General features: G+C 39.0%; 1 protein-coding gene across 1 annotated transcript in view; it reads left to right on the top strand.

The window, feature by feature from the left end:
- The window catches only part of ULK4 (unc-51 like kinase 4), a 185,473-nt gene that overhangs the window by 90,195 nt on the left and 69,245 nt on the right, over positions 1-26,033 (top strand). The window contains exon 32 of the mRNA XM_061373135.1: positions 11,532-11,637. Within this exon, the coding sequence (XP_061229119.1) occupies positions 11,532-11,637 (106 nt within the window). The remainder of the gene's footprint in view (positions 1-11,531; positions 11,638-26,033) is intronic.

Here is a 26,033-nt window from a genome sequence, read left to right as displayed (position 1 = left end):
AGATTTGTAGAATGTTTGAAATATGTACTTAGAATGAAGATTTTTTTTAATACATTATTTAGGAGAAGAATTATATGTAAAAGAAAAAGTCAAATTTAAGGACTGACTAATGGGTACTCTGTTGTAACTTAAGCTGTGGTGTTGTTTTCAGTGTTTTCCCCTACAATTAGAACATCCTATATAAACTTGTTGTTTTCTTACACTAAGTAAGGATGCCTTGAATCCATGCATAGTTTAAGAGACTATGAATTTTTTTACTGAAAGGGAAATCATATTTCTTTTGACACTTTATATGGATACATAAGTTTAAACAATAGTCTCCGGTACTTGGTTTTACAGTGTGTTCTTCTGTTTAGCCTTTTTCAGGAGTCAGAAATAATCCTGTGAGTGCTCTCCGAGGGTAGCCAGAATGAGAGGAGTCCATCACCTTTTTCTCTGGTCACTGAACATTGTATTAGGGATTTCATTTCAGCCATCAGATCAGTCTTTCAGTCTTGGGAACTTAAGGCAGAAGGGTATTGAGCATATGTTCCTTGAAGATGGATGTCATCATCAAGCATGAGAGAGCAGAGCTGACCACCAGCATGGACTGGCCCAAGACTTGCATAGGCACACAGTTGATGCTCATGTTCTCTCCCCTCTCAGTTTTTTTGCAAATGCAGTATTTTACAGTCTCACAAAGTTCACGGTGCAGAGTTTGTGGATCAAGTGTTTTTTCCTCTCTTCAGCAGTTTTGGGTTGGGGTTCTTTTTGGTAGTCATAAAACTGCTTAGCATTCACATTATTTCACCACGTTTGAATTGAACCTTTTTTGATAGAAGTTTTGTACATAACCTTCAAGTTCTTGTGAGTATTTGTGTAATTAAAATCTCTTCAAGCTTTTTTGACACCTACTACTATTCACTTTCAGTTTAATTTGCACTTCTTTTCAAAGCACCTGTACGTGCTCTGAAGTATTGCATGATGTGTCTGCAGTCCCAGCTCCTCATACTCAGCAATGCAGTGTGTTGTCATTATCACTCAGGAATGAGATCTTGTGGTTAGACAAAAACATAATCTAATAAAAACATCTGCTTAATCCTTAGTCCTGGTCAGAAAAGCAAATTCTATAGGTTGCAGGAGGGAGTATTACAATGGTAGTAGAAAAAATACTGTGCTGTATGTGGATTTCAGGTGTCCTATCTCAAACGCCTTATAGCAGAACTGCAAGGAATATAAAGGAGGCAAACATGATCAAAGGTCTGTAATGGCTTCTGTGGAAGGGATTATTCTTTGTACACTTTTATCTGGAAGGTGATGATTGAGGGGAAGTATGATATATACATAGCATACAGTCATCAGTGGCTCATTCGAGGTGAATAGGAAACAGTATTGCTGTTTGCTGTATCTTCTAATGTAAGATCTCCATGAAGAGACCTAAAGAAAACTTTCATCTGGCATCTTTAAAACTGACAAAAGGTGATACTGTAGGGTTAAGTTAAGCTGTAAACTCTGTGTCATAGGGTCCTTGCTTTACTTGAATTAGAAAAGAGACTGGACAAATAAATGGAGGAAAAATCCCTTGAGAGCTATTATATTCAAAAGATCCATTTCTGGCTCAAAGTCCTTGGGCTGTGAATTTCTAGACACTGGCAAAAGTGTGCTGTATACCTGACTTGTAGGGCTGCTTCTGTTGCAGGGTGTTCTAGGTAGGTTGTTGGGTAGGTAGACTTTTAGTTGGAGCTACGTCAGGTTCTGCTTTATGTACTGAAAATGCATGCATGGGAAGCTTTCTGTATTGTAAGCTTTTAGTCATCAGCTGTAGAAATTTGTCTTGCCACCCCTACTTTCCATATGAGAAACCAGATTGTTCTTTATGACTTAAACAGATTGACTTGTTCTCTCAAGCAGCTCTTATCCCTATGAGAAATTAGAAAGTTAAAAGTTCACTGTATTAGCTTTGAGTTATGAGGTTAATTTTTATTCTCTGGTGTTTATTTGGTTGGGTTCAAATATGTTGGTAATAGTACATAGGTTAAAAATAAGCAGTAATTTTGAGAATTCAGAAACATAATTGGGCATAAAGTTCTTATTTAAGCTCTTGGTTTTAGTTGTTTGATTTACAAAACAGATATTATTTAATACCAAGCTCTGTTTCAGTCCTTTAACTCCTGCAGGGTTTACTTGTGTGTGTACGAGTCTGATTGTACCTTACTTAAGAAATGTCCTCAATTAAGGAAGCTACTGGGTTTGCATGGCAATGTTTTGGTAGTGGGGAGGCTACTGAGATTGCTTCTCTGAGCTGTTCCTATTGAGCTGAGGGGGGAGGGGGGCAACAGCGTTGACATTCTTTGCTTTGAGGGTGCTGAGGCGCTGGCACAGGGTGCCCAGAGAAGCTGTGGCTACCCCATCCCTGGCAGTGTTCAAGGCCAGGTTGGACACAGGGGCTTGGAGCAACCTGGTCTGGTGTGAGGTGTCCCTGCCTGTGGTAGGGGTTGGAACTGGATGAGCTTTAAGGTCCCTTCCAACCCAAACCATTCCTTGATTCTATGTGGTAAGGAATATCCCTTTGGTCAGCTTGGGTCAGCTGTCCTGGCTGTGTCCCCCACCACAACCTTGCTCACCTCCAGCCTAGGTGAGCGGTGAGATACCCAAAAGGATTTTAGCTGTCAACCAGGTGACTAGTTTCTCCAGTGCTGGAATATTGGCTCCACACTCCTCATCATTCCTGCTGCTTTCTGAGTATATTTCCCATTTCCACAGATTTTGAGATTTAGGACCAGAGTGGAGTGTTCATAGGGTGGGTGAGCTGTGGGTTTATTCATTGGCATAGTGATGTTATCATTTTTATTTTATTCTTCCTTCTTTTCCTTGCGTTTCACTTTGGGTTTTTAATTTCTATCATTGAGCTGTCATTTGTGTGAGGTTCGTTCCTAACCTGGGATGATTAATTCATATCTGAGGTTAGCACTTTTTCCCCACCATGTGCATTGCTTTAAATTTCAGGTACAATCTTTCTCCCTCCATTTACACAGATCCCCAACCTATGAACAAGTTTCAGAGCTCTCAATATTTAGCACAGATCCACAGGATTTATATTCTTTTAAAGCTCTTTTCACTCAGTCATTATAATTGGACAATTTTCACATTTAATAGAGAAAAGATATTTGGGACGTGGCTGGGGATGGGTGATTGCACTCCTTTTTAATTAGAGTTTTAACTGGTATCATCAGCTTCAGAAATCACATTACTTCTGTTACACCCCTTCCCTTCAAATGTTCCTTAGCATTTGCTGCCTTTCTCCTACATTATAAGTAATGCAGCAAAAGTAGTTAATCTTCTGGATTGGTAGCTGGCTCTGGTGTGAATAAAATTAAACAAATTGAATTCTTGATCTTTCATCATTCATCCTCTGCTATTCTTATCATAACTGGTAAATCTCACCTCCCACCCTGCAGGCTCTTTTTTCCCATCCTCACACCTTAAGCACATTTCACTTTATTTAGTTCTCCTATAGTCAGATTGTAAATTTTAAATATATATGTATATATATAAAAGAAACATAAATACATGTGTGACATTATTTATGTTTGAAATCTCAGTGTCGTTGTGATCTCGTAAGTGTTCTTCATACTGGATGGTGTGACATAAAGGAGAAATGTGTGTGGTGCCAGGAATCATACAATCAGTTGGGTTGGAAAAGCCCTTTAAGCTCATCTATTCCAACCCTTACCCCAGCACTGCCAAGGCAACCACTAACCCATGGCACTGAGGGCCTCGTCTGCACGGTGTGTGAACACTTCCAGGGATGGAGATTCCACCAGGTGTTGTGTATCAGTCAATTATGAGCAGGGGAAGAGGGGAGAACAGCAGCTTTGGGAAGCTCGTATGGCTGCTCTTGTTTGTCACTGATGCATGCCCCAGAGCTGCCTGGGGTGCAGCTCTGCAGCTTCCCTTGCTCCCACCCCAAATTGGCCAGTCATGGAATCACAGACTGAGCCAAGGAAGCGGCACATGGAGACCTTGTGAAGAGAAGGGCATCTTGCACCATGCTGTGAATGTGTGAAATGCAGGTGTTGCAGAAAGACTGAGAGTGGTGATTACTCCTAACATGAGACTTCACAAGCCCAGAATCAGATTATATCCTTTATTAACCAGAATTTCTAGGAAGAAATCCTGACCTTACCATAGTTCATGTGAACGTTATGAGGAATTTTCAGTGGGTCACACGGAAACAAATCACCATCAATGAAAATGTTCACCCAAGGTGATTAATTTCTAAATTTCAATATTTATTTTTGTTTATATAGAAGCAACTTTAAATAAAAACTGTATTTCTTCCAAACTTTGGGTTTGTCAGGCTGATTGAGATGTATCTGTCAGTTTACCGTTCCTGCTAGTACAGTATCAAGGCAAAGAGAAAGCATTTCAGGACAAATGCATACTGGAGTAAAGCAGAGATGTGTGCTTTCAGAACAACTTTACTGATCTTGTGACCCATTTTACTGTGGCATTATTACTGTTCTGTCAAACAACTGAGGTATATCTGCCAAGCCCATCTAAATAAATACTGGTGTAGGAATGTGCAGTTGCTGACTGTACATTGATTGACCAGCTGCATTCTGATGACTAAGGTACCAAGCTATTGTGTGCTTCACAGCAGAGCTTGAAAGTGTATTAAACAGCCATGAAAATTCTTTTTGAGTGCAGAGGTTTCTACATTATGCTTCTGAACTCTGATCATTTATCTAGACATTTGCCTGGTTTGGCTTTAGTCATCTATAATACATTCCTTACAGTAATGGCTTCCTGAAGAGTTTGTATTGCAGGACGATAATTAGGTTTTAGAATGTTAGTCTTCTACAAAGGAAAACAATTTAAATTGTAATATTCTGCTTTGGACTTTCTGGTTTAAACTATAGTCATTTACACATTGGTTTATATGCTTAGTTTCTAAATACATTTTGTTCTATAAAACGATTGGTTTTTTTAAGGCAGGCTTAAAAATCTAGCTTTGCTAAAGTAGATTTATAGTCAAATATATGCCAAAAGATACATGATCCAATCTGAGTTTACCCACTGGAACGTTTTAATTACAATTATCACAGTAGGATCATCTCAAAGATTCAGCTGAAATTTCCCAAGTTTCTTTTTTTTCTTCTTAGGTTTGTCTTCCAAGTCCCCTGTTTGTATTATCACATTCCGTTCCTGTCTTTTGCTTGTTTTGAGCAAGTAGTTCTTTACTGCCCATATAGGTACAGAAAGCAAAACTGTGCCCTAGAACTGTTGTGTTTTTCTTTCATATGGTACCTTTCAAACTCCTGTCTACCAAATAAAACAACCTATTGAAGCATCATTATGTTAAATACAGTGTCTGACCGTTATCCCTCTGCAGTTTAACCAATGGCCATAAATTGATCCTTAAGCACTGTTTGGTGGGTGACGTTGCTTTTAATTTTTTATTCCTGTTGTGTGATTTGATATGGAGCATGGCAATAAGTTTAATTTCTTTCAGTTACTCGAGTAAAGTATCCTTCCTTCTTGGTGCATCCTTTCTGCTTAGTGCATGCTATTTCATTTCACTAAAGCAGAAAGGACACGTGTAAGGGTCAATGGCTCCTTTTGCTACTGCAGAGAGAGAGACGAAATTATTCTGTAAACAGCCCAATTCATTTCTTCCTGTATTTTGTGAAGTTCCCCATTTTCTTGCCCTGTAACAAGTTGTGGAGCAGGATTTGTATTCACTGCACGTAGCTATCTTTAGGGCTCACATCTGGATGGCACTGCAGGAGCATATTGCTGAAAGCAAACAGACTGGTTTTGATGGTAACAATGGAGACTGAGAAAATGCTGGATGCCTGAATAAGATTCCATTAAAAAGGGGGGAGAGAGAGGGATGTCTAATGCAGTCCATTTAATGCATAACTCTCTGGAGAGTGAAGTGGGGATTATGCCTGCTGCCCTTATTAAAGACTGGTATAGAAGATGCTTGGTGGGCGAATGGTATCTCCATAACAGACGCTGTATTAGTCATGAACCCGTTTCTAATTATATCTTAATGATCTCAGCCACAAATAGGAAAACAAAAATCTTTGTCTCCCTGAGTGGTTACCTTAGTGGCTGCAGGATTGGCAAGGTTTAGATTTTCCATCTCCTCTCACTAAACCCAGGGGACTTCATTGTGAGAAATGAGACTTGTTTATGATGGTGAATTAAATTGCTGTAAAAGGTTATTTCAACAGACAGTTGGGAAATCATAATAAAATAATTTAGTAAAAATGGGAGCTAGAGTATGCTTAATGAAACATGATTAGATTTAATTTTCTTGCTATTTCAATCATTAAAGGTACATTATCCTTTCTCAGACCTCATTTGGGCTCTTTGCCATGGACCCACTCTTAGTAACAGCCTGGAACTTGCATGTTCCATTAGGATATGAAAATAGCTAATAATACCATACTCTCCTCTCCCTGGCTTTTGTAACATTTCTGTTACCAGCTTTTCAGCTCTGTTTTAGCTGTTTTCTTCTTTCATCCTTTTATTCCCTCTCACATCCATTGTACACATTTTTCAGTATGAATAACTGTTCAGAGAGGATGGATTGAATGAAGAAAAATACTTAACTGTAAAATGGCTTATTATGGGTAATTAAAAAATTAAGTCCTTTATTAATAGGACCTTGTGTTCTAACAAAGTATTTTAATCAATTCATATAAAACATTTTTCTGTGCTGGTTTAATCTAGTGGTCCAATTATTTGGTGGATTTAGTGTTCTGGTTCTTTTTTCTTTCTTCCTTTTACAGTGCGATGACACATTGTGTGACATTGTATACGGGCTAAAATGTCTGTCTGGCCTCCAGTGACAATAAATGCAGTTCTCAATGACATTTTATGCCTCTCAGCATCAAAATGCTACTTTGATCTACCAGTATCCATCTCTTTTTCAGACTCTGAGTACATATGAGTCTGAAACTCTGTTGATGGACAGCTTGGGTAGAGCAGCAGAACCTTGCTGATAGCAAATGGTCATGGCTCTGTGGTTTCTGGACTTGAGCGTGTGGTTTGAAGGATGAGGTATTTGGGTTATTTCAGTGTTTTATGGTGTTATTCCTTTTTCTGTGTGGGTTCCACTGAGAGGCTTTGTTCAGGGTGGAATTTCTGTAGAAAGTGGCATTGGAGGCAGTGGAGAAAGGTAGACCCCAGTTTAGGCAGTAGCCTGTCAGTCAGGAGTGCTTTAGGGGAAGTGGCCAAGTGCAGATCCCACATTCAGAGTCACCCAGAAGTAAAGGCTGGTGGTGGGTTTCTGAAGCTCCAAGTCAGTATTTTGACTGCTAAGCAAAATGTTTTCTTGCTATCTCTCACTGTCTCCTCCTGAAGTTGCTTCCATTTGTGTATATTAAATTTTCCTTGTAGCAGAGGCTTCTGATGATCTGGACTTCCACTTAACATGAGGAGAAATGAAAGAACTTCAGTCCTCTGCACTTGGTGTGAGATAGCGAACCATTGTGGACTACAGGTGGTGTGAGAATGTGGGGAGTGTGCCCCATCCCTGGCAGTGTTCAAGGCCAGGTTGGACGGGGCTTGGAGCAACCTGGTTTGGTGTGAGGTGTCCCTGCCCATGGCAGAGGCTTGGAACTGGATGAGCTTTAAGCTCCCTTCCAACCCAAACCATTCTATGATTTGAAAGGGAGTTGTTATAATGTAAGTGTTGGGCCAATTGTGTTTTGTCTTGGCTTGATCACAAATATTAAAGATCATATAAACTAAAATCTCCCTATAATATTTCTCTAATATTAGAGCAACCAACTTTACTCTTGATAGTTAATGTTTATTAAGTATAACCCAAAACCCTACTGTGTTGGTAAGTAATTTAACAAATTGTAATTTTCACTTATAGCAATCAGTTCATAATTTCTTTTGCCTTGTCTGCCTAGTGTCATAGTAGGAATATAGGTTCTATTCTGAACCCTTCAAACCTTTTCCAGTCAAAAATGTTAATGTGATCCTTTGGGTAAGTCTAATGAATCTATGTTTTTCAATTAAAAATGTCACCAGAAAATTCCCCAAACTCATCTAAACCTTTTTCCTTGAGGTGACAAAGTGCCATTTACATCAAAGCAAAATCCATGTGGAAAAAAAGATGTCAGTTCATTGGTGCCTGTCATTCTGAAGCCGTTCAAGAACTAGATTTTAATTAATGCTGAAAAACAGCCTGAGAAGTGAATATTTTGGCATGAAAATTTCTTGGTGTAATGGTTTATTGCAGCTCCCAAGTGACTTTGCAGTTCAAATGCTTCACTGATACTTGAGACTCTCCAAAGAGTCTCCAGATTTATGTAGTTACTGCCATGGTGGTATCAATTACTTCTAAAGCTTCATTGCTTCAGAACATACCAGCATGAATGCTTCCAGGGTGCCTGGATTTTCTTTGATATGAGGAAGTTTAATTCTCCAGAGTAAGAAATCTCTACCTTGAAGATTGTCTGCCTCTGACTCTGAACAGATTTAAGTGGCCTATAAGGATGCTGGAGAGGGCCTCTTCATTAGGGACTGTAGCGCTAGGACAAGGGGTGATGGGTTCAAACTGAAACAGGGGAAATTTAGATTGGATATAAGGAAGAAATTCTTTACTATAAGGGTAGTGAGGCACTGGAATGGGTTGCCCAGGGAGGTTGTGAATGCTCCATCCCTGGTGGTGTTCAAGGCCAGGTTGGACAGAGCCTTGGGTGAGATGGTTTAGTGTGAGGTGTCCCTGCCCATGGCAGGGGTTTGGAACTGGATGATCTTAAGGTCCTTTTCAGCCCCTAACTATTCTATGATTCTATGATTCTTCTCTTCAAACACAAGATCTATAAACAGTATGCTGATGTAGGACAGTTTTGTAATCCTTGACTCACTACTTAAAATTTCCTGCTTGGATTAATATGGTTTATTCAGCTTCCAGAAGTCTGAGACATGAAGTGGGCCTCTTAAAGGAGGAAAACTGGTTTCCCTACTAATAGGTGGTGTTAACAATGGTATTGCTCTCCACATGTCCATTCATTGAAATTGTATTCTCACAGGATTTGGGAATAAAATGGGAAGAGAAAGAACACTGTCCTTACTATATTTTCAGTTCTTAATGTTTGTTGTGCAAGAGAAGTACTTTTATGATCTTGACAGAAACTTTACTTCTAAAAGCGAAGAATTTACTTTTCATTCCTTAGAATGAAATGAGGTAACATTCTTTAGAGCTCTCTTTGTTTTAAATGTCACCTTTTCTCCTTATGCCTTGTGAGATTCTGACCGTCAACACAGATAAAAGGACATGGTTGTCTCCAAGATAACAAGGAGGTTTGGGAACTGCAAAGGATGTTAACAAATGACTTCCAGAATAAAAAGATTATATTGTTAGGCCTCTGAAAATCTGAATTTTGGCATGGTAAGATAATGCATTTGTATACTGATATTGGGGGTTTATTTATATATATATATATATGTGTGTGTGTATACACACACACACTTTAATTAAAGGGTATCTGTAAATGTAGCGTTTAGTGTAATTTCTTCTGGACTCTTAGATACAGGAGTAGGAGGCTTGTATGTGAAGTCTCCCAGATTGGTAGCCTCTTACCACAATTGCTATCTCTTTTGTTATCTAAAATGTAATTAAAATACTGTAGTTTGCCTACACTGTTCTAATTTCTAATCCACTTGAAGAGAAATGGCAGCTTTAGCCACAGTATCTTGCCAAGATTCATACTCCCACTTTTCTAGTTCACACCCTTTTACCTAACTGGCTTTTTAGAATACTTCAGCTGAGTTCTTTTGTTAACGTTACAACCCTTCAAAATTAGAACGAAAAGTTTAATGGCTTAAATACAATGTAGTCCTATTTGAAAAGCCTGATTTATCTTCCATACTGCCTTTTTTTTATCCTAGTATTTCCTTGTTATGCCCTTGGTATTTCTTAGCTGTCCTTTTTAAGCACTGAAGCAATTAGTTTTGAGAAGGCTGATTCTTCAGGGTCCAATGCTTTGCTGCCTTTCATTCACCAAAGCTCTACATTTTAATGAAGTTGTTTCATCTGTGTTGCCAAACACTAGAATTTTGCTGCTTCAATTCTAATTATCTCTGCTGGCAAAGGCTATGTTTTATTAAAGCTGTCAAGTGCACTGTTCATTAAATGTCTGCGGTCTGTGGCGCTGTGCACACAAATCAGATCCGCTTTGCTCCTTGATAGGTTATGAAGAAGTTAAATACTTTTTATATAAACCTCTAAAATCGAGCCTAACAGCAATCAGTGATGGCTTATCTAAGTAAAACATACCTGGAGCTTGTTGAAACCTAGTAAGTATCTTATCAAAACCCATCTCCGATACATGTGTTAAAACTCCAGTTGTACAGCTGAGTATGCCATTTGTAAGATTATTTTATTCACCAAGAGAACATTTTCCTTCCCCAAAGTATTGACATTCCCATCTTGAATTCTAGTCTATGTGTGCTTAGGGGAAGGTAAGTTTTGTTATGTATGCTTAGATATAAATAAAAGCATCAGTGCTACTCTTTCAGTAGGCAGTTATATAAATTATGTCTATTAAAGACAAATGTGGCTTCATTGTAATGTTATTAACCTGCTGAATGCAAAAGATCACTATTGTGAACAACTACCAGCTTCTCTTGTAATTGTGTATCTCCAAAGGGAATTTTACTAGAAAATATTGAAATACATGGGGCAGTAACAGAAATACTGTACTTGCAAAGACAGTACCTGAGTCAGCTCTCGTTTTGGCACTTGTGAAACTTCTTTGCTTTTATGAATTGTATATTCTCAGTGGATGTATCATTATCTTCAGCAACACAATCATTCTTACTGTTTCCCTATTGTTTTCTGAATGTTCTTTAGGAGAGTGAATAAGATGATAGACTACCAGATAAACATGTTGATCTCTGGAGCAACTGTGATTCTTACCCTTCAGCTTTCTGTAGGAAATAACTTCCAGTTTATGTTTAGTACCATGGCTTTATGCTATCTCTTTTCTGTATTGGTTACCTTATCTTTTGAAGAACGTGGTGTCTATACTTTCCAACATTGCTTTTCCATTTATCAGGCTGTGTCTTAAACCTTCAGAGGAACAGATACTTATTGTGCTCTTTATAGAGATCGTAAATGACATCTCAAAGTCCTATGTAAAGTAAAAAGAACTTTAGGCCTCTTGGAGTTACATATATATATATGGATTGGAATATATATGTGTGCATATATATATATATAGGGGTTTGGTAGGAAACTAATGGTCCTCCAGATGGCTGTGGGCCGCTGTTCTTTGTCTCTTCTCCTTATGATCCAGTTTAAAGTGCTCTAGTACAAAGAAAATTAATACAGGGTGAAGCTGTATAGAGGTTTCTAAGAGACTTGGCAGGGTTTCTAGCGCTTTAAATGTTGACCTTTAAGGAACTGAAATGGTATTGTTTATGTATCACTGTGGTTTTGGAAGTGAATAGTCTTCTGTTAACCTTGCAAAAGGGAAACTAGATAATTTTTATTCTGATTTTTGTTGTATTTTATGCAGGAACACCAAGACGGTATCCTTGGGAATACAATGCAAACTGTAATTGCCTTATTGAATACCGTGGTTGCTAACAAAAACACAAACATGATGTTACTCTTTGAAGAAGGTATGTTGTCTTTAGTTATTCTCTTTACTATAGATGTTTCCCAGTCTTTTGTAATGCCTGGCACTGTGTGAAACTGTAGACTTGAATGTATTTATATTCTGTAGTAGGTTGTTAGGCATTGTAACGGACTGGTACTCCTCATCACTTCATCTACCTCCCTTACTGATTTGGTTATAAACTTAACTTTTTGAAACCTTTTCCTCTGAGGAAGTGTGGTTACTAAAGAGTCACTGGCTGAAAGTTACATTATGCCTATGAAGGATGGCTTTGAAAAGGAGTGGGCTAGAGCTCTGACTGTAGCAGTGCAGAATGCAGGGAGAGAGCCTCTGCACCTTGCTCCTTTTCTCACTGCTCGCATCTGTGAAAGAAAGAACTGTACAATATTTCTGCACTTCTAAAAACCTAGCTCCTCTTCCAATCCTGTGATATAGACTAGTGGGGTGGAGCCCAAGCTGACTGTGAAGTCTTAGTCTTCAAACCGTTCCATGTCTTCATTTCACTGTGTTTTATTCTTGAAGATCCATTTATTTAGAAACTGGTTCTGTTTTACAAAATAAAAAGAAAGTTTCTGCAGTTGGAAATCTATGTAAATTCAACAACTTCTTTATAAATATGCACATAGAGAGAATTCCTTTTGTTTATTGTAAATGACTGGCATCCAGCAATACAGATCTACGCTACTGTTCATATCATTTGTCATAAATCAAAGACCTAGAGTACTGGCATAACAATATATAGCATACTGCAGAAGGAAAAGGAAGACTTATGCATAGGGGGACACTGAAGAGACTGCTAAGTCTCTTATGAATCCAAGAGATGAGAGAAAACCTTTTGAAAGCCTCTAGGAAAAGACTGGGTGAGGTGTAAGAGGCAAATTTCATGGGAGTGTGGCTTTTCTGTAGTCATCACGTCAGAGACATAGTATGACTAATGGTGTCAGTATAAGCACTGATGGTTATAAGGAAATTTGAAGACTCTTGTTTTAGATATGAGGTACACATACCAGCATAAAACTCCATCAAGATTGGTGGTAATGGCCATGCCCTTCTTTTTGTAATTACCTTAGCAGTTAAAGCACTCACCCAGAAATGGGGGAAGTTGAATTCCTGATCCTTTTCACTCTGACGGGATTGAATGCACAGTGCTATCATTCAGGAGATGAGCTGGAACACAGTGTAGCTAATAACATGTTCCTCTCCTTTGTTTCAAACAGATCCATTCTGAAGCTAGTGGTGTGAGAATAAGGCCAAAAGAAAAGAGAGGGAAATGCATCTGAATTGGAGAGGGATGGTTCACAGGATTCTGATTCTTTGCTTATTTATCAGCAAACTGCCTGTTACACTTAGAACTCCTTGGGGTTTCTTGGGGTTCAGATGTTTGTGCTGCTTCCATCATGCTAGTCTTTTACCTTTTCCTCGTGCTATTTTATGAATTACTCCAGTAATACTGTCAGACTATTGGCCATTAGGTAACACTCTTGGGCTCACAGAACTTCAGCAACCTGACTAGGAAAAACAGCCCAGCAGCCAAAAATAAATCTCAAGTAAGTCTCTCATCTCTTTTCCCCATTGGCTAATCTTCAGAGTCCTGGAAACCTGGATTTTGGCCAGTGCTTTATTGATTAAGGGCCCAAGTGTCAAGTCAAGAACTTCTGAAATTTGGTTTGCAAGGATTGTTGTGAAGGTATTGATCTTGTAATTGTAGACTTCAAGCTTTCCTTTGGATGAAAAAGGGAGAAAAGTTATTCCGTACAAACTAGAGGGCATTTTATCCTTTCCGTTGCCAATATAAATTGATGGTGCTCACTACAAGAAAATAGCTTAAACTTCTTCTGCCACTGTCTTTGATATTCAACTTGTCCCTTTTGAATAATTTTTGTGGGATAGAGAAGAACATGATCTGGTAAAGTGGAAACTAAGCTCCACGTGGCAGGAAAGGATCCTGGAGTCCAAATAGAAAAGTTGAACATGAGGCAGCAGTGTGCCCTTGCAGGAATAAAGGCAGAGGGCTGTGATAAGAAAGAGTAACTGGAACATGGAGAAAAGTGATTATTCTTTTGTATTTGCCACTTGTTGAGATTTCATCTAGAATAGCAACTTGTTCTGAGCTCCAAACTATAACAAGACATTGACAGACAGGAATAAGTCCAGAGGAGGGCAGCCAAGATGTTTAGGAGAGTGAACCACATGGTGTATGTATTTTCAGCCTCTGCCTGTACTATTACATTAATTTATCCCTTCCCAGGTGCACAGCTTTGTATTTGCCTTTGTCAGACTCGAAGAGGTTTGTGGCAGCCCATTGTTTTAGCCCTCCTGCTTCTTGAGTTCTTCCTGAATGTTAGCTCAGCCCTTCATCACATGAACCGCTTGCCTCATTTCAATGTCACCTGGAAACTTGCTGAAGGTGCATTTTACTCCATCCTATTAACAGTCTGTGTCCATGCTGTTAATGAAGGCATTCAACATTCATGAGCTATTCTGCTGTCTTCAAAAAGAAAAGGCTGAAGGCAGAGTATTATGTGTCATCAATTTCCCTTATTTCCCCATTACAGTGTGATAATTCATGTATACATGGAGCTTAAAAAATTAAAACCCTTAAGTACTTGCTAAACTTTGTAAGGAGCCCAGGTTAGGGGGTCAGTCTGTCAAGGTTTCTGTTTCCAAGAGTCCAGATATTAGCAGCGAGGATTTCTTTCCACCTCTTCAGCTGCCAAGAAGCACGTTTTTACAGACAGGTCATTCAGAGACCCGTGTCACTGTTTCATTTTGTGCCTGTTTGTTGGCCTTCAGAACAATCCCTTGCTCAGAGAAGTTGTATTAGGTTCTATGTGTATTTAATGGCTTGCAGCTTACGTGTTGAACTTTCCCCTTTCTCAAGGAAATCCTGCATGACGGCACTTGCTTCATTACTACTTCTGTGATTTCATACTAATACCAGTTACAGGGTTCTGCATTTCAGCAACTTACATACAGGGTGGATTGCCCAGTGTCTGTTTCCCTGCCCCTGAACTGTTTCCTTTTGCATGACAATACATCAGACATGTGGTGATCACCACTTGTAATGTTTAAAGGTGAGAGAATAACATATGCAACTGAAGTTGCAGAGGGAATTTAAAAGAGCTTGTACTTGTGTTATCAGCTCTTAAACATTTGTTCTGTTAACTTTAATGACAATGTCCACTTAATAATCAGAAGGGAATGACATGATTCAGTTTAATTACTGAGACTGGATTCAGTAAGGAGACTGGGATTAATGTAGGGTCTCTTATGAATAGTTAGGGTGAGATGTTAAAAATCCAAGACAACAGTGGTTGTTTTTAGCATGGTTTTCTAAAAGCATGAGACTTGCCCTCTTTCCCTCTGTCTTGGCTTCTCTCTTTTGATCTCTTTGCTCCCTTTCCCCATCTTTTGAAATCATTAGATGATTTTAAGTTAACTTGAGAGAACATAGAGGCCCAAATATACAAAGTATTTATTCACTCTATAGTAGCTAGTATCTGAGGAAAGTAGACAAACCTATGGTAGTGTCATTACTTAGGGAAAGGCAATAATACTGTTATCGATTAAATAGTCCTGGCTAATGTACAGCAAACAGTAGTGCCATACTTGATGTGCACAAAATACACATATGTATGTACTTGTACACTTACAGAAAGGAAGGAATTTTGATACCTAAAATTTCCAAATTATAGAATTTTAGAAAACATTACAAATTGGAGCACAAGAGGTTCCACTTAAACCTGAGAAGAAACTTCTTCTCAGTGAGGGTGACGGAACACTGGAACAGGCTGCCCAGGGAGGTTGTGGAATCTCCTTCTTTGGAGACATTCAAAACCCGCCTGGACACGTTCCGTACCTATAGGTGTTCCTGCTCCGGCAGGGGGATTGGACTAGATGATCTTTTGAGGTCCCTTCCAATCTCTAACATACTGTGATACTGTGATTACATTTGCAACCTATTATCTTGGACCATCCCAATAAAAATTAGGTTGCAGAAAACCAAAGGATGTAATTTCACCTTCAGGTAGCAACTAAAGAATGTAAATGAAAGAGGAGAATCATTCTTGAACAGTTTTCCTTCTTTTACCATAAAGTGATGACATGATCAAAGTGGGGCTAACTGATCTCAGCTTATACCCTGGAATGTAATAGTCCTTACTGGTGGAGGTAAAACCTGCCATCTGTGAATTCTGTTTCCATTAGCATTTACTAAATTACAAAGCATAAAACTTAAACTTATGTAGTATCCTGAGGTCTACTTACAGGCCTGTTAATATCTGTTAATTAATGTATCTCCCTGGTCTTTTGTGTATTCACACCCATTTGCTTTTTAGGGTATCTGCAGTCTTCTGGTTTAGGTTTGTAACCACTGAGTTCAACAGTGTATTGTTCCATGGCTATGGAGGGTAACCCATGTAATGATCTCACAGGATCAATCAGTGCCTGGGAGCAACTCCCAGTATAGCATGTGCTATGACACAGGATAAAGCAGGATCCTCATTCTGAAGAAATGAACAAAACAGGTTATTGGAAGGTAAATCTTACGATAACTTCTGATTGTCTGCAGGTGTTTATTCCTCATAATGCCTCAAATCTACTACATTATATGAACAACTATCTTTAGTAGTATGTATAAAAAGTAATTCCTAGCAATTCTGTCTTTAGGAAAGGTTTCCATGGTCATTCAAAGCTAATGTAGTAACTTGTTTGCAGCCCAGGACTACTTACAAATGAGTGTACATTTTCAGCTTTTTTGGAATCTCATTATACTCCATAAATTATTTATTTTTTTGTTTTTCATGATGGTCTTCTAAGGAGATGATTTATATATAAAGTTCAATACTAGTCATGTAGAACTGAATGACCTTTTTCAGGCTCTACTGCTGTGATCCTGTTTTTGGCTACTGTCTTGAAGTAACCACCACTAGCGGTGTGAGAAAAGATGCTTGTCTGAATGCTCAAAACCAGTTTCTATTAATCTGGTATGGCAAATCTTAAACTTTATGTATTAATACTGTTGAAATCTCAGGAACTAAAGTAGAATTGAATTTGTGGGGTTTAGAACAATAAAAATAGTCTTTGAATGGTGTCAAAATGCAACAGCTATTATTAGTATGTGAGGCTTCAAGTAGTATTTGGAAAAACTGAGGTTCCTAAAGAAGGACCTTTGATGGAAATGTAGAATGTCAGCTACAGCACGTGTTACATTCAACATCGTATTAAGAAAGCATACTAGGTGCTTAAAGCAGGGACAGTTATTAAAAAGGAAGAGATCTGCAATAAACTTTGTAGTCAGATGATGATAACTCATTTGCACCTCATGAAAGAAAGATCAGCCTTTGTGGATGAGGTATCCTTATTCATCTTGTGGTTCACTGCTTTGACTTTTAGTCCAATGTCAAGAGATTAATTAGATTTCAAATGTCTTTGTGTGTCATTTTGTTAAACTCTGTTAAATATTGCATAGCCATAAAAGTGGCACTCGTGAGACCAGCATCCAACTTTAACCTTTCTCATGGAAAACAAAAAGGCAGAAAACCTGTGTCAATCTGTAACATACACATATCTTTAACATAATGATTGATAAATGACAATGAATTCTGAGCTCCCTAGTTAGATCCCAAAGGTTTCTATGTTCTACCTTTCACTTCCTCACAGAGAATTGGATTTCAGCTTCAGTCTCCAAAAGACATTTGACTGTGCTGCCCACAGTGTTTAAGGGACAGCTTCTGGTTTCCTAGCTGGCTCTCTCTCCTGCTCAATCATCAGCATTCCTGAAAGTAGGCAGCACTAACTTGGCAACTCAGGTCTTCCTCATGCTGCACCAACCTATGCAGTAGTCTGAACTCCCATACCACATGGAGAAGGTGTCAGTGTGGCACTGCATGAGACTTGGGTTTTAGGAATACGAGTGAGTTGTTGGAGTAGCTGGCTTCAGAGTTGCTGGGTTTTCTTCCAAGATGCAAGAAACTAACTCACTCTTGACAGTGATCAAGAGCACCATGGATTAGTCATACAGGAGAAGTCTACTTGCAAGGGAAAGGCAGTAGTTATAAAATCCTATAAAATGAATGAACTAATGCGCACTTAAAACCAAAACCACAGACTAGTTTGTGAAGAAATCAGACACATTCAGACAGGTTCTGAAACCATTTGGTTATTCTGTAGTAGTCCCTCTTTATACCTAGGAGGAGTTTTCTGCAAAACTCATATAGGAAACAATGTAGGAATATTTATTTGTTCAGTGACTGAAGGTAGAAAACGTATTGTTTCAGGGCAGTACTTTAGACCTGCTTATTGTACATTGCTCCAAGAAAATGTAAAGCTTAGTTCATATTCAGCGTACTGTGATTCTGAATGGAAAGTTTGGCAGAGAGGATAAGTTAGGGAAATCAGTATGAGTAAGAACCAAAAACCAATTTTTCTGCATTTAACCAACATTTAGAAACAAAAATATCTTACAGTAAAATAAATGTAAAGTGACAAATTATTTTGAAATACAAAAAATGAATGCAGACAGGCTTGTATCATCCTCTCTGAGCAGTTGCAGTTCTTGCTCCTGTATCATTTGGATGTAATAGGGAAAGTCCCTTGCTTAGGAAGTATGCACCTTACAGCCTCTGCCATGAGGGATGGAAGCCTTTTGTAGCTCTGTGCCAGAACTGTAGTAGTTAGCTCAGGTCTTGAGCACAGAGATGTCTGCATGAACATCTAAAGACAGTATAGTACTTGTGTGTCACTGTTCATTTGAGTTACAGCTTATTTAGGAAGTGGTGGTTGAGCCTGAGGAAGTCTCTTCTATGATGTTCTGAACTTCAGAATGTTTTTTAACAGTATTAAGGCATGTTTTTCTGACCCAAAATGCCAGTTGTTCAGGTGGAAGTGTATAACATCACATGCGTAAACGTAGAAGCCTGGTATCATAAAAGATAAGTGGGAATCATGTCAAAATAGCATGGCAGTAGTGAAGTCTTTGAGGAAAAAATAACCTGGTGTGTCAACCTGTGATGTTCATCAATACAGCCACCTGAAAAGGGTGAAAATAGAAACAGTAATTGCTGTGAGAAACAGTTAAGCCATTGAAGTAGAACCAAGCCTGTTGTTGAGAGCCCTATCTGTAGGGCACAGAATGTCACAGCATGCTTGCTAAGTCTTCAAAGGATAAAATAAGTTAATAAAGGCTCAACAGGTTGTTACGTCTTGTCTCACCAGTGCTGCACTGTAACAGAGGACAGGTCTTTTCTGTGCCTGGGGTGTAAGCTTCCCACTAGGATCATCTTGCAATATAGCTGCCTGTTTAAACCAGCGAAGATAACCTCATTGTGACACCTAATGGATGGAAGAGAAAGAAGTGGTAACAAAAGTTGTTCAGAATCTTTTCATTGCATGATATTCTAGTCTCAGGGGCCCTATGCAGAAATCTAATGACATAACTGATCAGTTTAGTTTAACAGTGGGAGGTTAGTTCAATAAATAGAGCCATTTCAAAACTCAGACTAGGTTTCTAATATGCCAACCGTAATGGACATTTTTTATGCTTATCCAATTCCTAGACAAAACTAAGACTTCAGGTTTTGGCTGAATGATTGCTCCAATAACATTTAGAAGCAGAAAACTCATTTGAAAAATGAAATTTGTATGTTAAAATGGAAGGCATTGATTTTCCATCTGAGGATGTGGGTATCAGAAAGTTTCCTAATGACAGGATTGTGAAAAAGTAGAAAGTCTTCAAAGCCTTACACTCCTCCTCATCCACTTAGCCCAAACCTGATTTTATTTTCCTCCCCTCTAGAGATGGTCATCTTTGCATTCATGTAGGTGCTGCTTTTCCTGCAGTCTAATAAGGCATTATCATTAGACATCATGCTGGTACTCCCATCAAGCTTAACTCAAATCACATATATTAGCACTGGTTCATTTGATCAGCTTGAGAGAAAATACATAAGTAGGTAAAAGCGTAGCTATCATGTTAGCTACAAGTTAACTAATGATGACACAAACTATTTAAGTTATTACAGATAATAAATGAAAATCTAATTATGATGTCCATGTGTAGCTTGTCAGCTATAATTAGTAAGCTAAAAGATGATATTAAGTGATGAAATTTAAAGTATGACTATATATTTGAAAAGAGACTCAGTCTGAATGCAGTTACTATACCATAGGTTGTAGAGCTGTAATATACTTTCTGTTCTAGCTGTTCGAACAGTCTCAGTATGAACGTAGTGTATCACTGCCAATTTAGGTAAGTGTAAAGTTGCAAACATATGAAGTACTAGATGCAAAATCAAACCACATCAATCATTACTCTTGTCATAGGGATAATAGTCTTCTTCAGGTATACTTACGTGATCCTACTGAAAGAAATCCATTTTCTCAGTTGCTAAAAACAAGCACCAGTTTTGGCAGGCCCAGGTCTGTATAGTGGACAGATAAATGAAATCTGAGGTTTTTCCCTGGTTTAAAGAATGGTTTTGATGGTTTTGTTTTGTTTTAGACGTTTTCAGTAGCTGTCACAGCTCTCAGCCAGCCAGATAGTCTCCTCTTCTAAGTTATTTTCAGGAAAACTGTGGACTGAACAAACATCTTGATGTCAAAATAATCTCTTTAAACCATTTGCGCACTAGTCTGTATTATTTAAGGCTGTTTCCTGTGATGTTCTTGTTTTTCTACCTAAATACTTTTTTATTTTTCAAATTTTGCTTAAAATACAACATTTCTATGTAGTCTTTTTAGTTTGATGCTTTCTTTTGCTATTTATGATCTAATTTTATAATATTGTTTAGCACTGTTGTATTTTTATGTGCATTTTGTACTTACACTATAAATTATCAGAGAATACTCTCATGAAATGGTTTGGGTTGGAGGAGACCTTCAAAGCTCATCCAGTCCAACCCCCTCCAATGCGCAGGGACATCTTCAACCAGATCAGGTTGCCCAGAACCACATCCAGCCTGGCCTCGAGTGTCTTCAGGGATGGTTCATCCACCGCCTCTCTGGGCAACCTGTGCCAGTGTTTTACCACCCTCATTGTAAAGAATGGCTTCTTGGTCACCTGAAAGCACTGCCTGGAAAGGCAGCATATGTGGAGTTTCAGGTGGCAAAGCAAGTGTGGATATCTGTGCTGGTTGGCAGTATTCTGAAGCTCACCATGTGTAGCTGATACCCAGCAAAAGTTTTATGTCATGGCACCTTAGGTTTAGGAGCAGGGGCTGGACGGTTGCATTTTGGAATGTGGTTTCTGGGACACCTGAGAGTGCTGCCCTGAGCACAGTATGCAGGTGGAGTCTTAAGTGGCTAAGCAAGGGTGGATTGCCATGGTAGTGACATTGTTCCAGAGCTCACCATAGGTGATGTAGGTGATGCCCAGCACCAGCTTTCTGTCATGGAAGCTTAGATGTGGGAGCAGGGATGGGGCAGCCACAGCCAGGGCCTCACCATCCTCACAGTAAAGAACTTCTTCCTTATATCTAACCTGAACTTACCCTGTTTTAGTTTGAACCCATCACCCCTATGTCCCTGATAAAGAGTCCCTCTCTGGCATCCAAAGATGAAGAAGATCCAGACTTAGCTTTTTGTAGCCTGCTTCTAAAAGCCATCTCACTTAAAGCATAACCTTCATTAAGCCTGGTCAGTTCTCTCTTTCAAGAAGTTTTGATGAGCACAGGCAAAGGACAAGCCTGGTTCACAGCAGAGCCAAAGTTTTGAGCAGCTCTCAGCTATCTACACATAGAAACTGCATGTTAGTTCCTTCTGGAAAAGTGTGCGCTCCTGTATTGAAGCTCACAGGGCATCCCTAAGGCTGTTTGATATACTAGCTTTCTCTCTGAACTAGAAAGTGTTTCTTCACATAAACAGAGGAAAGCCCTATCAAATATGCCCTGATGCCACCACTATGTGGATTGGACAGAGACTTAGTCATCATGTAGTGTAAGACATCCCTGCCCACAGCAGGCAGTTGGAACTGGATGATCTTAAGGTCCTTTCTAACCCAAACCAATCTGGGATTCTATGATTGTCTCCTCAGTTGAGATAACATGGGAGAGGAACAAAGGAATGTGATCCTTTCATTGCAAGCTCTGCCTTTCCCTCCCACCCGCGTTGTCTATCTTGTCAAACAAAAAGATTGAACTTACTTTCATTGCTTTAACTTGCTTTCTGGAACCAGTGATCTGGGCATAAACAGGCTGGAAGTGCTCAAGGCACATAAGAAGTGTCACATGAAGCACACCCTGGCCCAGGGTAATGGAAGCTCCCTATGTTGGAGCAAATTGGAGAAGTTACTGGGACCTTACAGTACATCAGTGTCTGATAAACACCTCTGCTCAACAGAGCAGGCTCAGTAGAGTAGATGGAAAATGTACTGTCCTGGTTTAACCCTGGCTGGCAACTACGCACAGCACAGCCGCTTGCTTAATGCCCCCAACCCTGGTGGGGTGGGGGGAGAATTGGAAGGGTAAAAGTGAGGGTGGTGTGAGGAGCAGAAAAGGTCTTGATGCTGTGTAAGTACTACTCAGCAGTAACTAAAACATCAGTTTGCTGTCAAAACTATTTGCAACACAAACCTAAAACATAGCCACATACAAGCTACTATGAAGAAATTTGAGCCCAAACCAGTACAGGTACTAAACCAGTGCTTGCATACTAGGTTTCCTTTGCTGTTCCTTTGCATACATTCAGGGTATGCCCATTCAACAAAAAAATCCTGTCTCTCTAAATCCCTCTTTCCTGTTCTGTGGTGGCCAGCTCTTTCATGGTAATTTATCAGTCAACCTCTTTTTCACATCTGAACAAATCAGTTGCCCTTGAGCGAAGTGGAATCCAGATTCTCAGTTAAACATCAGATCTGCAGCAGGATCCAGTTCAGCTTGTTATTTTGATGGATGGTACAGTTCACTGTTTTTGTTTCAGAACTACGTGACGTGGGCCAAGATGGCCTTGTAGACCAAACCACTTGATGTGATCTCCTTCTAATGCTTATGCAGGAACTTCCCCAAGAGTCTGAGGCAGTCAGTTACTGTATACACAGGCTCCACTACTCCCAGCAGCTGCCACCTGCACAGAAAAGGTACAGGCTGTTCACAGCCCAGTGTCAGTAGACCCATGCTCCTATTGGGTAGGTCCTATTGAGATAGGAAAGACAAGGTATGGAATACAGTATTCAAACACATGTAGGCTTACAGTTCTTCCAGAGCCAGGAGTACCTCTTCATTAAATAAACTGAGTTGTACCAGCTGACTTAGCTCAGTGTAGTCTTCAAGATAAGATGGGATCAGGTAGATGTGCTGACATCAAATGAAGGCTCTGTTGGTCTAGGCTGTACTAATGATGAACCATTAGGTAAGGCACTTTATCTACAGTCTGAGGTGACAGCATGATCACAGTGTGATGGGTTCCAGCTCAAAGATCCCAGTGGCAAGGTTTGAAAATCACGGGTAGGTCAATGTAGAACAAGCATTCATGCAAACAAAATAAGACATATGCCTGAGCCACTTAATCAGAAGGATAATAACATCTGAGGTGAGAAGTCTGTGGTTAGATTTTAGAGATTTAATCAAATATGTCATTATTGGTATGGCCATATGATAGCAAATTAGAGAGTCTGATGGTCAAAGTTATCCGAACAGTTATTTGGGAAACACTTGACCTCTCAAAGTAGATTTAAGGCTATGAAATTTAATCTGGTCATAGCTGCAAAACCAGATTTACTGTCGTGTAACATCCTGACCTCTGTTTAAGGTCTTTGATCATGTAAGTGTAAATACACCAAGACCACCTTAGACAGTTGCAATTACTAGTTGTCAGCTTTCATTTCTCTTGTAAACTTAGTTGATGAATAACACAGGATGTTACAGGAAACTATGGCATGGATTCAGTTTTGCTGTAATAACCACAAGCACATTTCTCTTAGTTGATACTCCAGCGTTTGCTTTTGATCTTTGGACTAGTTGTAAATAGACCGAGAGGAATGGGAATAAAGGTATTTAGTATCTTTTCTTACAGAGCATGAACTTTCAGTAGGGAAATGTATAGATTTCGTACTCGTATTCTTTGCTGAATATATATGGGAAACAGTTGACAGCTGTGTTTTATTTCTGCAATTTAAAACTGAAAACTTCAGAGAGGTTCATGGGTCCTTATCACTCTCAGTGCAGGGGCTCTTGAAGGCCTGGCTACAGTAATTAATAATTCAAAGCTATTGAATGCTGCCAATTTGTGACAACAGTTTAGGGCTGTATCTGCATTCTGAGGCAGCTCATATCTGGTCTGTACAGGTTTTGTCAAAAGGCAGTTCTCAGAGTTTGTGGTCTCTCAAGGATTTTGGTAGAAGAGAAAGTTGATGCCAAAGCAGAAGCCCGTTAAGACATTTGAAGTAGATAAACAGGGTTTAATCTTGTGTGACAGGAAGTCTATTATTAAAATAGCTATCTCTTTAGAAGAATTTCTAGTTCTAAGTTTAGCTCAGGATGTAAATTTCCCCTGTATTTTATCACATGGTAATTGTTGCAGGCTTGGTCTTTCTGAGCAGTAAGTCAAAAGTCTTTATTGAATCTTTACAAGACTCTGCAATGCAAAGAAGTCCTAACCTAACAAAATAACCCCAGATTTTAATCTAGTGAAGATCTTCTCATCTAGTTTTTGCCATTGATCTGAATTCATGCAGCCTTTGTTTTTCTACAAAGCATACACTATCTATTAATTCACAACATGCAAGCAGAAGTTCTTGCATGTAGTTGTGAAGCAACAGCTGCTAGTACCTCAGCCTAGTTTTAGAGGAGGTTTTAAAGACTACAGCATGGCAAAGAGTAAGGTGTCCTGTTAAATAGTGTTGTTCCTCATGCAGATCATTAACACCTGCTGTTTGGAAAATCTCCTAAGCATCATCTAACTTCTGTCTGACAAAACCAGGGCATTTTATTTTAGTTGACACCTTGTAAAGGATGAAATTGGGTGTATCAGGATATGACTGGAAGTATAGCATGTCATAGGATTACTATGCTTTGTAGAATGGAATACAAGCTCTCATGTGTCTTAGACATATAGAGAAAAATATCTGACTGAAAAGCTTCTGTAGAGTTTGCCTTATAACTCCTTATAATAGCCAGTCCAGACAAGGTGATTTTATCTTACCACAATCTTGGTTTATTTAATTAACTTTTTTGTGGTGGAAGGTTGTGCTTGCAAGTACAACACAACTGACGTATTGCAAGACTGTATCAACAAAAATGCTTAAATCCGTATGAAAATAATGCAAATTAGGTGTTTAATGTATGCACAACTGGGGACAGAAATATTTGAAGTGTAAACTCCATGCAGTCACTGTATTACCCCTACCTCCATCCCTCGCCAGGTCTTCCCAGCTATAAGGGCCATTTGAGTACATAGGTCTGCTTCAAGAGCACCACATTGTCAGCTCGTGGGATGATAGCACTTGGTTTTACATGCATCCAAAGGCCTTGTGCTACCCAGTTAACAAAACAAGCAGCCTATTTGTGATGTACATAATATTTGAATTAGGGACAGAACTGGTAGCAAATCTTATGACTCTGTTGGTCACTAAAATTCATCTCTGACAAGCTAAATTTTTATTTGAATAAATAAGAGAAAAAGTCTTTGTTTCATGTCCAGCCTCACAAGCCACCTGATACGGGCATTTAAACTTTGTGTGCGCATCCTCAGTGGATCCCACCTGTGTGTATGGTTTTCAGTCATCCTTTTTAGTAAATATCCAATTGTATCTACTTACAGAACATAAGGAGCAGATAGTATTTTGGGAGACTGTGGTGCTAACAGCATGATATCCAGACAAATCAAACCTGACTGCTGACATGAGACGCTGTTAATGTCTTGACAACACTGTTAATTGATCCCCTGACCATCATTACAGTCCATATGTATGCTGTATTTGCTCATATAAATCAGTGGTGATCGAATTTCCTGTCCTAGTATATTCTTCCCTCAGTAATAATATAGTGCTAGCACAAATAGTTCCTAAAACAGAAACACTAACAAATAACGAACAAAAATAACAACAAAAGCAGCAAGCCTCTTTTAAAAATGTCATTACCCTAAAGATACCATTTGCTTTATGTTGCCTATTTTCAGTCATTCAAAACAGGAACCCTTGAGTGGTAGGGCTGTGATGCAAGGAATGCAAATGAAATCCCAGGTTTAAATAGGTAAATAAGGTTTTATGAAGAATCTTTATGACATGATGGATTATCTTAAGTGCTCAGGTACTTAGGAGTGAATTCCTATGTGAGAGAATCTATCAGAGTACAGGATCTTCTTCAGGATTGTTTTTGAGTTTTATCTAGAAAGATTATCAAATCTAAAAAGATTATCAAATATGTTTTCTGGTTACTTTGTTGGTGTCATTTCTAGTTCCCAATATGT

Source organism: Neopsephotus bourkii, unplaced genomic scaffold (genome assembly GCF_033783945.1).
Source record: "Neopsephotus bourkii isolate Nb327-2 ecotype Australia unplaced genomic scaffold, CSIRO-AGI_Nbou_v1 NB_1629, whole genome shotgun sequence".
In the NCBI taxonomy this organism is placed as follows: domain Eukaryota; kingdom Metazoa; phylum Chordata; class Aves; order Psittaciformes; family Psittacidae; genus Neopsephotus; species Neopsephotus bourkii.
The sequence above is the reverse complement of the archived record's forward strand: the minus strand, read 5'-3'. Positions and strand labels throughout refer to the sequence as shown.